The sequence below is a fragment of the Mytilus galloprovincialis genome, chromosome 4 (assembly GCF_965363235.1).
Source record: "Mytilus galloprovincialis chromosome 4, xbMytGall1.hap1.1, whole genome shotgun sequence".
In the NCBI taxonomy this organism is placed as follows: domain Eukaryota; kingdom Metazoa; phylum Mollusca; class Bivalvia; order Mytilida; family Mytilidae; genus Mytilus; species Mytilus galloprovincialis.
Window position 1 is genome coordinate 2,831,294 of NC_134841.1, and position 14,284 is coordinate 2,845,577.

The 14,284-nt window shown below is 31.7% G+C and overlaps 1 protein-coding gene across 7 annotated transcripts in view; it reads left to right on the plus strand.

Annotated features, from left to right (window-relative positions):
* The window catches only part of LOC143071131 (leucine-rich repeat serine/threonine-protein kinase 1-like), a 60,027-nt gene that overhangs the window by 23,370 nt on the left and 22,373 nt on the right, over positions 1–14,284 (plus strand). For 6 of the 7 annotated variants that reach the window (XM_076245260.1, XM_076245262.1, XM_076245255.1 and 3 more), the window contains 8 exons: positions 2,347–2,523; positions 3,229–3,383; positions 5,071–5,288; positions 6,870–7,030; positions 7,682–7,848; positions 8,586–8,721; positions 9,451–9,580; positions 11,421–11,453. In XM_076245260.1, coding sequence (XP_076101375.1) covers positions 2,347–2,523; positions 3,229–3,383; positions 5,071–5,288; positions 6,870–7,030; positions 7,682–7,848; positions 8,586–8,721; positions 9,451–9,580; positions 11,421–11,453 — 1,177 coding nt within the window. The remainder of the gene's footprint in view (positions 1–2,346; positions 2,524–3,228; positions 3,384–5,070; positions 5,289–6,869; positions 7,031–7,681; positions 7,849–8,585; positions 8,722–9,450; positions 9,581–11,420; positions 11,454–14,284) is intronic. The other variant, XM_076245259.1, reaches the window with a different exon arrangement.

Below are 14,284 nucleotides of genomic sequence, written 5' to 3' on the forward strand. Positions count from 1 at the left end.
ACTAAAATAATGTTTTCTAGTTCAAAACATGCAAATTTGCTAGTTTCCTTTAAGCTAAAATAAAATATAATTGCTGATGATATAATTTATTTTCTTTGTGTTAAATTAAAGATAAAAACAAATAATTGAACGCCGTTACTGAGATATGTACTATTTACAAACTTTTTTTTTAATGATTTCAATAAAATAAAAACGTTTTTGCATGAAACTAAAGTTGAAAAATTCTTTGGCTACTTTTATTACCTGTTTCTTGCCTTATAGTTAGCTGTACAAGAAATATACCATATGTAACACATTATTAACTTTCTAATATATAATTTCTTCATACTATCTCTCGTATATTATTAATTTTCGTCAAAAATTCAGTTTTCTCAAATGTCTTTTGAATGACTCCATTTGAAAAAGTTCTTTTTAAAGAGAGGCGAATGATACAAAAGGGAATTTCAAACTGATAAGTCGAAAAATAAACTGACAAAGCCATGGCTCAAAAAGAAAAAGACCAACATACAAACATTGGTACACAAAACATAGAAAATGAAAGACTGAACAACACAAAACCACACCAAAAACTGGGAGTTAACACAAATTTGTTTTAACAGTCAGGCTCTCAGTAAGCAGGAAAAATGGTCTGTCACTAGTGGAATATTTTATGGGTAAAACACTTACAAATCTTTTCATCAAATGATTTGTCAAATGTAAAAGACTTTCACTTAATTTTACCAAATAAAGATATTACAAATAAACTGAATTCATTAACATTCTGATAGTATTTTATTGACTTTTAATCTTTTAATGTCACTTTTGGTCTATTTTGTGGTGGCCAGTTTTTATTGGTGGAGGAATCTGTGGTGGCCGGAGAAACCACTGACCTTTGAAATCCTACTTAATTAGATTTGAGTCCAGTGCACCCACATGTGTGGGTTTGAACTGAAAACTTCATTTTTGAGATGGCTAGTGGTTACAGTAGTAACTTCTTAGACCACTCTGCCACTGAGCCCCCCCCCTCCCCCCCCCCACAATTCTCATTGTAAATTCAGTGGCTCTTCTCCCTTCTCTTAATCTGAAATCAAGACTTTACGCCACTTGAACTCAACACTACATATTATATTTGAGGATTAGTAAATATTTTATTTTGAAATAAGTAATAACATGAAGGGAACCAATTTTACTGCACCAGTATGTGCATTTATACTTATTTCTGTAAAGTGACGCTAAATTGAGGCCAAAATATTTGAATGTGCAAAACCTAATATTCCCTTTGAATGGTTTAACACCAGTAATTTTGGGGCCCTTTATAGCTTGTTGTTCGGTGTGAGCCAAGGCTCTGTGTTGAAGGCCGTACATTGACCTATAATGGTTTACTTTTTTTAAATTGTTATTTGGATGGAGAGTTGTCTCATTGGCACTCACACCACATCTTCCTATATCTAAAACCTAATATAAAAGTTATATAGCTGATAAAACCAAAAAGGAGCATGAACAGAACAAGTCAAACCTAGAAAAGGGTTTGTAACACTATTTCTGAACAGCTTGATTACCTTATATGGCAGCATATCTGTTACTGCACTGTGAGCACTCCGCATAACAATAAATTCTTATTGACAGTAACTTGTCCTCAGTTTGTGTAGACTTTGTTGCTAACATCGTCTTAAATGATAGTTTCTGATATTTTTTTTTATGCCCTATTTATGGGCATTATGTTTTCTGGTCTGTGCATCTGTTTGTTCGTTCGTTCGTCCGTCTGTCTGTCCCGATTCAGGTTTAAGTTTTTTGTCGAGGTAGTTTTTGATGAAGTTGAAGTCCAATCAACTTGAAACTTAGTAAACATGTTCCCTATGATATGATCTTTCTAATTTAATGCCAAATTAGAGATTTTATCCCATTTTCACGGTCCACTGAACATAGAAAATGATAGTGCGGAGTGGGCATCCGTGTACTTGGGACACATTCATGTTTTTAGATATATGTTTTTCTAACTATTAAATGATAGACTTGTTTCTGATAAAAAAAAATATACATATGTCTTCCTAGCTGTTAAACATTCTGGGAATAGAGAGATCAATTATACAATTTTTATATATAATGAAACATATTGGTCCAAACTTAGCAGTGTCTGGGATGCAATTTTTTGTCAGATGCTATGCTGAGGAATGGAAAATTGTATAGCTAAATCATTGTATTTTGAAAATGAGTGTAATGTTTTTTAAATGACATTCTAAGATCGTCATATGAAATTCAATACTAAATTCATCAGAATAATAATTTACTGAAATAAAGCTTCATATAGTGAAGCAAGTAAACATTTACATATGCAAATATATGCAAATATTATATTTTAACTTTCAGAAATGGTGAAAGATGATGGTGTAAGGAGTTGCTTGTTGTTTGCGGCTTGTAGGGGAGGTAATCTGGAGATTGTAAAAATGTGGCTGAGTCCTTCCATGGATATCAACCATCCAAAGCTATTTGTTAGTTCACTAGAAGATTGTGAAAATGGTACACCCCTGTATGCTGCATGTTCAGGTTGGTTATCTATAATATATAAGAAATACAAGTTGTATGATTGCCAATGAGACAACTCTGCACCAAAGACAAACTATTAATTCGATAAGAAGTATGTGTGATAAATTAATGATAATAAGAGAGTTGCATAATTATTAGCACATACCAGTTTAACACTATTTTGAGGTCCTACCTCTTAGAACACGGTCTAGTGACTTTGAATTAATAAGCAATTTTCAATGTTAAGTTTCTTCTGAAGTTAGTTTGGTAGGATCTACTAGTGATAGCTCAATGATAATTTGTATGAAGTTGCATTACTATCAGTAAATATAAGTTTGAAGTCTATTTTGAGGCCCTGCTCCCTAGGCCATATTCTTGTGAATTTGAATTGATTATCAATTCTAAATGTTAAATTTTCTGCTTAAGTAAGATTGATATACAATAGATAGAAATACTTTATATAAAGTTACATTACTGTCTGTACATCTCAGTTTGTTAACTATTTTCATGCTCGGCCCACTTGATCCAGCAATTGAATTAATAAGCAATGTTCCTGTCCATTAGATTTTTTTTCTTAATTTTATGCCTACAGGCAAGGCATATCTCTATGTCAACAGTTTATTATTTTTAATCCTTTCTTCTGAACGTTTATATAAAGCTTGAAATGTATCTTTAACTTTTGGTGGTCATTATATGGTGACTAAGTTTATGTAGTATATTTTTTAGGTGGTCATTTTGAAGTGGCCAAATTTCTCTATGACATGGGAGCAAGCTTGACCGACAAAATATGTAGAGAATTCCCCAAGATAGCTGGTGGGATTCTGGAGTGTTGTATCAGTTTCAGGGACGAAGACTTCTGTGACGAAGATCAGGAGGCAGGGGTATGATCAAGTCATTATAATAGACTGTTTATATGTTACCAACTTTTGACGCTGGATTACATTATTTTTCTATGGTATGATATTTGGTCAATTAAGAGCAACTAAAAATAGTAAAATCATGCTTACAAATGGTGCAATTTAAATGCAAAATAACTGTTTTCTGATTATATTGTTGTGAATTGAAAACATAAAAAAGTTAATTTCCCCCCTAATTGCACAAATTTTAGTTGCTCTCTCCTGACCAAGTACCAGAATGTCCTACCACATAGTTGTCCTGAACATAGATATAGGAAGATGTGATATGAGTGCCAATGAGTCAACTATCCATCCAAGTAAAGTACATAATGAAAGCAGATGGGATGGTTTCTTGAAAAAAATATACTATGATTTCATTAAAATATATGTAAAGTAAAGTTAATTCTGTCAAAATTTTTGGAAATATTTTTACTTTTTATTTTTTTAGAGATACATAGTATATATAAGGATTGGATTTCTTGAAAGTTTATAATATAGTTGATACTACATATTATCGCTGTTTTGTGCATTTTGCCTTTGATCTTTTTTTGTGATAATTTTTCATATCATGCTACTCGCTTGAGATGGAAAATTTTTGCTAGAAACTAAGGAAGCATGTGCCGTTGCTAATGAAATTGACATGAAATTGACAACGTCGTCATAGGTAGAATAGCCATAAATAGATTATTATTGGTCATCTCAACTCGAATGCTTTTCTCGCTTTCACCGTACTGGCTCAAGCAAGTAAATCAATCTTGTTGAGAGGATCAACGATAATCTATAAGTATACAATTGTATATGATAATGTATAAAGTAATTTAAGCTAATTCTATTCAAATTTGTTTTTTGTAAATATTTTTTTCCATTTAGATAATATTGTATGGGAATAAACTGATTGTTTACCCACACTAGTTGCAAGTAAAAGAAAATGTTATAAAATTGAATTTTCATATTTTAATCACAAGACTTCCTTTTTGATAAAAATAATGTAGATTTAATTTATTTGTGTCAACAAGGTCAATGTCAAACCAAATGTACTATGTACTTATTTTTTATCTTCAATATTATGTAATTTGTGATAAAAAAATAAAAACTCGGTTTTCAAAATCGTATAAGTGCGTAAAATGATATGTAGTTTTTAACTGTATAAAGTCATTTTAAGTTGAAAACATAATCAGCATGAATATCATTTTACAATTTTTTATATTTCTTCTATTTTTTCTAACTTAGAGATGAAGAAATTTAGTTTTTTTTTTAAATAAGTGGACTATAATCGGGAAGAAAAAAAAACAGTATGGAGAAAACTAGAAATTATAAAATTTGAATATCACAAAATTAGTTATTACCAATTTACAGGACTTTAAGGCAAATACATGAACCACATTAGAATTAAAGTCCTATCCTGGAAAACAGTCCCACACATTACAAGAAAATATTCTGAGAATTTATAATATCAAAATGAAGATGCAAGTCTTTATAAATACTGGTGTAACATTTTTTTGTGTCTTTGTTTTATTTACATGATATGTTATCTATATGCATTAAACTTCCTAGCAAAATAGGAATTCTAGTTTCTTTTTATTGTGCATAATTTTCTTTTTCATACGAAACATTTTCAAGAAACAAATGTTATATGCACATGTTTATAATGATCCTGTTTTATTTGTTTCAGCACATTGCCAAATATAGACACTTAAGTCTAGGTGGTTTTAATTATGATTGGGTGGCTGGTGTACATAATACAATTGTTGAGCTGGACCTTAATGAGAACAATTTGTCAACATTACCTCCAGAAATACCATGGTGCTTGCCTAACTTAGTTCATCTGAATCTTGCCCATAACAAACTAGTCAAATTATCTTCCCCTGAGGGTCAGGTACAATGTGATAGGTAGGTTTATATAGAAGTTTATAGACATACTTTTTATACCAGACTATACTGTATGGGTTTTACTCATTGTTGAAGGCAGTGCGGTGACGTAGAGTATTTAATTTTGTGTTATTTGGTCTCTTGTGGAGAGTATTTGTCTCAACTAATCATACCGCATCTTCTTATCTTCTTATTGTTATACATAGAATTTAAAAAAAGAAGGTGTAAAATATGAAAAATCTCAGCTTTTTATTTACCAATAATGAAAGGGTGTCATCTGTTGGTCTTGTCTCCTGTTGTTTGATTGCTGCTTCTGCGAGGTACACTCTACGTAGATATTCTTTTGTCTGGATCATAAAAAAATGTAGGTGAAAAAGCTGTCAAAATAGATGCAATTTGGGTACCTGATCATGTTATTGTGTGGTTAATCATTTTTCCAGTCACTGAATTGAGATAATGGTATGAAAGAGGCCCATTTTCAACTAATGGATAAACCATGTTTTCAAAGAATTTAAAATCAATCAGTCCACCTCTAATCAGTAATGAATTGAGTGTAAATAAAATCATAAGCAGACTGGGAAATGTTTGACCTTGTGCAAGTCCAATTCATGTTGCATGTTTTTTTTATAACTCCTACATTTATCAGTTCCTTATTTGAAGAGGAAATTTATCCACTTGAATTTAAAAAAATAACTTTACCCCTCTTGACATTACTATTGTCATTTCAAAGTTTACATCTGGTTTAGTTTATTGACACAAATTTCCCCCGGTCAGTTGTTACCTGTATATGTTGTGTGAACTCAATTTATCATCACATTTGTTTAAAATCTGTGTTGGATATAGTAAAAACAAGGAAAACATACTCAACAAATTTATCTTTTATTTTTGGTAGCACTTATAATGCCTTTAATGTTAGAAAATTATGTGGAAACCATAGTTCTGTACTTATCTCATTATGTGTCAGAACTTCTTACACTGATTAGATAAGCAGTATGAAAAAAGTATAGAAAAAATGTGCCTTCATTTAATCTTTGAGATAGCAATGTTACAGAATTATGAAGAAAATGCTAAATCTGGACTAGTCTCATTCCATTCAAACTTCTTACACTGTTTGTATCCTAATTCTGAACTAGTCTCATTCCATCCAAACTTCTTACACTGTATGTATCCTAATTCTGGACTAGTCTCATTCCATTCAAACTTCTTACACTGTATGTATCAGCAACATTTATAGATTATCGTTGATCATCTCAACAGTCTGATTTACTTGCTTCAGCTCGTACAGCGAAAATGAGAAAAGCAAATGAGTTGAGATGACCAATGAAAATCTGTTTATCGCTATTTTACCTATGAGGACATTATCAATTTCATGTCAGTTTCATTGACAATGCCACATGCCTCTAATTTAATTTTTCCTAAGATAGCAATGTTGGCTATGAACAACCTGACTGGGACTAGGATACCTGCCTTGTAAAACTTCCAACAGAGTAATGTGAGTTCAGTGATTTCCTAGTAAAAAAGACAATGTGCTTGGTTCTCTATGCTAATTCTCTATACTTTCTGTATTTTCAGTTTCCATTACTTATCAGGTTATATTTTCAGTTTATCAGAAATCCAGCTTGGAGATAACAAGTTAGAAGACATTTGCCATGAAGTATTTCAGCTGCAATCTCTAGTCACTTTAAATCTTTCTAATAATAATCTGAAATATCTACTAAAGACTCTTCATTCACAGTACCCAGTTGTAACCTCACAGACTACAGGTAATAACATTAACAGTACACATTTTAATGCACCAGATTTGCATTTCAACAATAAATGTCTATTTAGTAATGCTCCAGACTAAAATATTTGCAAATTTAAAAACTTTATTCCTAAAAGGCACATGTAGCACATCTCTCATTAAAACTTTAGATATATAGTGAAGAAAACTTAACATTGGAAAATGTTTGTTTACTATCATTATTACCTGACAAAAGACATAGAGTCTCATATCACATATTTGAAATTGGATTGTTCAACAAGGTATAGATTTCCGTACACTTCTATGGAAAATTTGCCAAATCCATGAAAACAATGTTCCACGAAATTATGATTTTCCTTCAATCTACGTAATTTACAGGTACCTATGAAAAAAAAGATATCCACAATATAGTGTGAAATTCTTTTTGGTCACACAGAAAATGACCATGGATGAGAAGATTCCAGAACCCAAACAAAAAATGAAGACCTCAAAGTTGACAAGGTATTCATCGGCTAATAATTACTTGCAGATTGATTGATTTATGGTTGCTTAACGTCCAGTGGCAGATATTTCATGCATATTCAGGACGATATATATGCAGAATATATCTATATATTTGCTTTTTATATGAATATTAGACTTATAAATATGTTTTTTTTTCTCACTTTAGATGGTTCAAGTTTTGTTCAGTGTCCAAATTTACACTACCTGAATGTATCCCAGAACAAGTTAGAAATGTTACCACACGAGTATATCAGGAAATGTTCTGGATTATCTACCCTTGATGTGAGTCATAATAGACTGGTATCCTTTCCTAATGCTTGGGACTGTAATATGGTAAGTCAAAACTAGTATAAAACACAGTAGACTGGTACCCCCATGTTATTTAAAAAGTTGGACATAATATTTGAATTTTCCAAAAGGCATACTGAAATTTTATAGAAGGAATCAACCTAAAAATGTGAAAGTATCTTTCCTCTACTGAGGTCAACAAAGATATACACAAAAACAAAAATCTGAACCAACACACTTCTTAATTATGATGTTAATGGCTTAAAATTCAGACATTATGTTTGATATTTTTTCTAGGAAAAAAAATAATTGTCATATTAAAAAAAGTATAAGAGACATTATACACAAAGAATTAAAGAAAAAAAAAAAAAAATTATTTCTTTATATTTTTATGCCACATTGATGGGCAATATGTTTTCTGGTCTGTTCGTCCGTTCATCAGTCCTATCGTTCGTTCGTTCGTTCCTCTGTTTGTTTGTCTGTCAGTTCGTTCGTTCGTTCGTTCATCTGTCCCACTTCAGGTTAAAGTTTTTGGTCAAGGTAGTTTTTGATGAAGTTGAAGTCCAATCAATTTGAAACTTAGTAAATATGTTCCCTATGATATGATCTTTCTAATTTAAATGCCAAGTTTTTATCCCATTCTCACGGTCCACTGAACATAGACAATGATAGTGCGGATGGGGCATCTGTGTACTTGGGACACATTCTTGTTAAATAAGTGTCTGTACATATGTAACTGAGTTTACAAAATAATATTAATGTGTAATTCAATTGATTTACAGGCTATGTTAAATCTTTCCCATAATGAGTTAGATAGATGTCCTGTCAGTTTGGAACAGTATTGGTGTGGCACATTGAGAACGTTACGCTTGAATAATAACAAACTCGAGGAAATTAACGAAAGTGTTGTCAAATTAGGTAATGCTAATTATATGTTACAGAATGTATTAAAATGTGAAAAATATATAACTCCGTCAACAGATTGTCAAGGCAATGAATTTGTAAATCTAAGTAAACCTTTGTAATCATAGATCCATCAAAGAAGGGTGTCGTTTTATAAAAATCTTTTCTGAACATGTTGTAAAAATAGTTTTTATGGCGAAAAAATAGTTTTCCATGTATCATCCAATAATTTCATCCAATCATCTAAAACTTTAAAATTAACTATGAAAAAACTAAGTGTCACTAAGTGTAAATTATATATTTAGAATCAAGGGGAGATAATTATTCTGAATTTAATAGGACAATTTGTGGTTTGGAGATTTTTCCTGAAAATAAGGTCAAAGACCCCCAATTTTCCTTTGATATTTCAGAAGTATAAGAATCACTTAATTTTAACCAATTTGTGATTTTCTTAATTTCGATATATTTTAAAGAAAAAAAAAAAGATCTAAATTGTTTGCTATTTAACTCAGAAATCTTTTGCAGAAGTTTAAAAAAATAGAACATTTAGCCACACCAGCCATTTTGACAAATATTTGAAATTCTAGCTCAGACTGTCACTTGAACAATTTTATAGCCTTTAAAAATGTTTAGATAAAAAAACCTAACATGGTATTTGTTTAATAAGTGTTTAATAGAAAAGACAGAACAAATGATTTTAGAGAGAGCGGCTCTAATTTCTGAAGGTATTGTTTATTTTTACAGGTTGTTTAGTTGAGCTTTATGCTAGCTACAATAAGATATCCAGACTACCAGATCCAGACCATTGGGAGTGCTCACAACTATATTTAATGGAATTAGCACATAATTGTTTAGGTCCAAAACCTACTAATAGGTAATTACTATTCCATGGTATTTTTTAAATTTGTCTATTTTACTGGATTTATCACAATTATTTAGAAACAATAGCTGAACATTGTAAAAAGTATCCAAATCATAAATTAGTTTTCCACACCTTCTCCCCATATATTGCGTTATAATGTTTATATGTTGCTTTGTGGGTGTGACATATAACCAACCATCAGAAAGTGGGTAGAACTAATTTTAATTAGATTGAAACTATCTCTTTTTTAATTACATGTATACAGTGAAACCTGTCCAAACCGAACACCCACGGGACTTTGCGTTTTGTTCGGTTTTCACAGGTGTTCGGATTGTAGAGGTAGACGGAAGTCGACAACAAAATAATTTTGGCAGGAATAATAGGTGACACAACAGCCGACAGTTTATGTTTGTGTTGATTTAGATGTAAATGTAAAAATAAAAGAAGATAAAAGATAGACGTTTTGCTACATTTTTGTTTATAACTCAAACGCCACTCCGTCAATCACACTCGTCGTTGGGAGATGTCCGACGTGGAGCGATTGTGCTTTTTATAATTATTTTCTCATCCGTTAATTCATTGACCAATTCAGATTCAGAGTCACTGTCATATGACGATTCCGTAGTTGAATCGGGAATGTCATTGTACACACGAGTTCTCGGACTAAACTGGTCACCCGCTGATTGATACTTCGGCACACGATAACAGTAAAACAACAGCAGGGGTCCAGTTTATTCTCAGACTTTATCGTTGCTAAATAGCTAACGGAAGTCTTCGGGAGCATTCAAATCAAATATATAGGGCCTCTAAAGGGAATCCAGCAATCGAAAATTCCATTGACCTTGTTGTGTTGCACGACTTCTTAATCCGGTGAAAGGCTTTAAAACTATTATTTAATTAAACAGTTTAGCTACAGAATGGCAGTTTCGATTTTGTGGCCGTAATTATTTGAGTAAGGTGCATTTAATTGATCTGAGGGAAAGTTCCTTTCTTGTCATTATCGGTGATGGGAGGTAACTGACCAGTTTAACGTTTCTTTACAAAAAAATCACTTTATACATGGACACAGACATGCTAATTAGTTTGTAATAACAACTCACAAGTTCATTAAACCTAAAATACCTTCGGGGATACTCTGCCATCCTGTGTTTGTTTAATTAAATCATGCAAATAATTAATTACGTTTTATTGTTTTGATTGGTATTGATCGATTTTGACAGGTAATTTTTAGATACAAATTTACTAACGAGCCTTCAAAAAGCGTTCGGACTTCGGTGTTGACAGGGTTCGGTTTTTTCAGGTTAGATTAACGTTAATTGATAGGGAAATTTTGTGGGACTTTGAAAATTGTTCGGTTTAAACTGAAATTCGGTTTTATCAGGGTTCGGTTTACCCAGGTTTCACTGTATAATTTTTAACGAATCTCATGGCATACTTTCAATGGTACAAAATCTATGAACATTTGTAAATAATTTTGTAATTTGTTATTGCCCATAAAATTTATATCAGATTAGAGTTGTTTATACACTGGACCTTGTTTTTTATAGTCCAGGTCTTTTTTATACCTCACTTATTGACCAGTCTCATTGTCTCATCTTGACTTCAGTCATTTTCATTGTTATAATTAATTGGACCATTTAATTTTATCATATTCATTTACAAGGCTAAATTTAGATGGCCATTGAATGTTGGTAGTGAAACAAGGCATTGTGTTCATTATAGAATTATTTCACAAGCAATGCATGCCTTTTTGGATATGGGTATTAATTCAGTCCATATTTTCATAGAAGCTATGTATTTTAAAAGCATTTGTTTTCTAGTATGTTTTATGAGTAAGTATGTTATATTGCAGTTTGACTTTGAAACACTTTCTGTTTAATAATGAGTAAGTCACACCTTTCTATTTTTATTATTTAAAACAAAAGTTCTCAGGTCAAAATAATGCATTATGTGCTTAATATCATAACCCAGTAGTCAAGCTATACATTTCTTCAGTTGTAAATCTATCGTAAAAAAATATTTTTTTCTGTAACTTATGAAACTTTACATGGTTTTATGTTTTTATGCTACACATAGGGGTATTATGTTTTTCGGTCTGTGTGTCTGTTCTTTCTTCCTTTGGTTTGTTCATCTGTCTGTCCATCCATACGTCTGTCCATCCATCCGTCTGTCCTGCTTCAGGTTAAAGTTTTTGATTAGAGTATGGTCAAGATAGATTTTGATGAATTAAGTTTTCACCCCAATTTCATGGTCCACTGAAATAGAAAAGGATAGTGTGAGTGGGGCTTCATTTCTTATGGACACATTCTTCTTGTAGGACAGATATCTTAAGACATCTTGCTTTCAGTGATAATAATATTTGATTTTGCCTCCTATCTCATCTGAGTCAGGCCTAAATTAATATATTGTTTGTTTCCCCAATCCCGACCCTGCCAAGCCAGGTGTGGGTAGGTAGGTAGGGAAATATTTTTATTTTTTCCAAAAAGTTGTAACACTAAACTGTTGATCTGGCAAACATGAAAAATTGGAAATGAATAAAATAATATTTGACTTAGCTGTGACAATAAAATTTTATGAGTAGCACCGTTTTGGCAGGGTAGGTCGGGATTGGGGAAACAAACAATATTTTATTTTAGGCCTTATTGCCATCAATAGGTGTTGGTTTTGTTGACTTGCATCATTGTAAACTTCTACAAAAAACTTCTCCACATCAATCCACTAAACCAATTTCAACCCAACTTTAATTGAATGATCTTTAAGGTAAAACAGTAGAACCATTATCAACCCAACTTTAATTGAATGATGTTTAAGGTAAAACAGTAGAACCATTATCAGCCCAACTTTGGTTAGCTTGCTTTGTTTGTATATTGACAATTGTAATTGTTATAACTTTCAATCAAATTCAAATATAATATATACTTGTTTAATAATGCCTGTTTATATTGTTTGCAGATGTCCATATTAATTACAATGCTTGAGCTAATGTTTATACAAACAAAGCAAGCAAGCCAGCAAAAGTTTTACTCTGCAAGCATAAGGAAATTAGCTGTAAGAGCATACAATTTGTGCAGCTTATATGTCTTTGGAAAAAATGACCTGAGAACATTAACATTGACTTGCATGATTTTATTGATTGACTTTCTGTTTTACCTTATTTTTAGTTTAAGCTCTGTTAGATTGAAATTTAAACCTTTTCTTCTTAAAAATCTACAAACGAAAAAATTATTTTACTGGTAATCATATTTTTCCCATTTTTGTTTTGCCAAGTTGAAAGTTAAAGCTTAAAAGCAAATTATGTCAGCCATGTTGTTGTGAAGAAAATGGCTGAAACGTCTCAAAAATTGGTTTATTGTATACAATAATGTAAAGTATGTTCCCTATTGGAATTTTAAAAACAAGTAGTAAAAGCTAAATCAAATTTCCATGTGACATTTTAACATATAATTTTATATTATATCTGAATTTTATTACAAGGTTCAAAAATTGGAAGTGATTGAAAAGGCTAGTACAAAAAATGTTGTTTCTTATTTATTTTTATAAACCAAACTTTGGGTATCAGGTATACTTGGATTGATAACAACAGAAAGTGCAAATAACAATTTTTGTGTTAGTGTTCATAAGCATGGTTTTCATTTCTGTTTCTATGGTTACATTTTATTGTTTTTTTAATTTTTGTTGATTGAAACATTATAAATTGAAACAAGTCTTTCTTTTTCTATCACTTTAAAAGAGAGAGCATTAGTTGGTATTTTTTTTTAATTGAATTAGTTTTTGTATAAAATTTTGCATGACTTAATGTAAATTCAATCATAAATGACAAACATTCTTTTTGTTTATGCTAATAGTTGGTAAAAGCATGTTTTGTAACCAAGCATGCTGATAATAATTACCAATTCTAGGATAAAATAACACAAATTATTTTAAACTAGGGTTGATAAACCAGAACTTTTGAAACCATTTGAGAGCTTAATCATTCCTTTAAAAGTTTGGGGACAGGTAGTGTAGTAAAATTTCACTTGAACTGCATCTTCATTTCCTTGCATACAAATGAATACAACACTTTATAAATTACCCAGGTCCAGAGCACTTCTTTGGGGTTCACCTTTATTTAGAACGCTCAAATCTGAATTACCCAGGTCTAGAGCACTTCTTTGGGATTCACCTTTATTTAGAACACTCAAATCTGAATTTGCCCAGGTCTAGAGCACTTCTTTGGGATTCACCTTTATTTGGAACGCTCAAATCTGAATTTGCCCAGGTCTAGAGCACTTCTTTGGGATCAACCTTTATTTGGAACGCTCAAATCTGAATTTCCCAGGTCCAGAGCACTTCTTTGGGATTCACCTTTATTTAGAACGCTCAAATCTGAATTACCCAGGTCCAGAGCACTTCTTTGGGATTAACCTTTATTTGGAACGCTCAAATCTGAATTACCCAGGTCCAGAGCACTTCTTTGGGATTCACCTTTATTTAGAACGCTCAAATCTGAATTACCCAGGTCCAGAGCACTTCTTTGGGATTCACCTTTATTTAGAACGCTCAAATCTGAATTACCCAGGTCCAGAGCACTTCTTTGGGATTCACCTTTATTTAGAACGCTCAAATCTGAATTTCCCAGGTCCAGAGCACTTCTTTGGGATTCACCTTTATTTGGAACGCTCAAATCTGAATTACCCAAGTCCAGAGCACTTCTTTGGGATTCACCTTTCTTTGGAA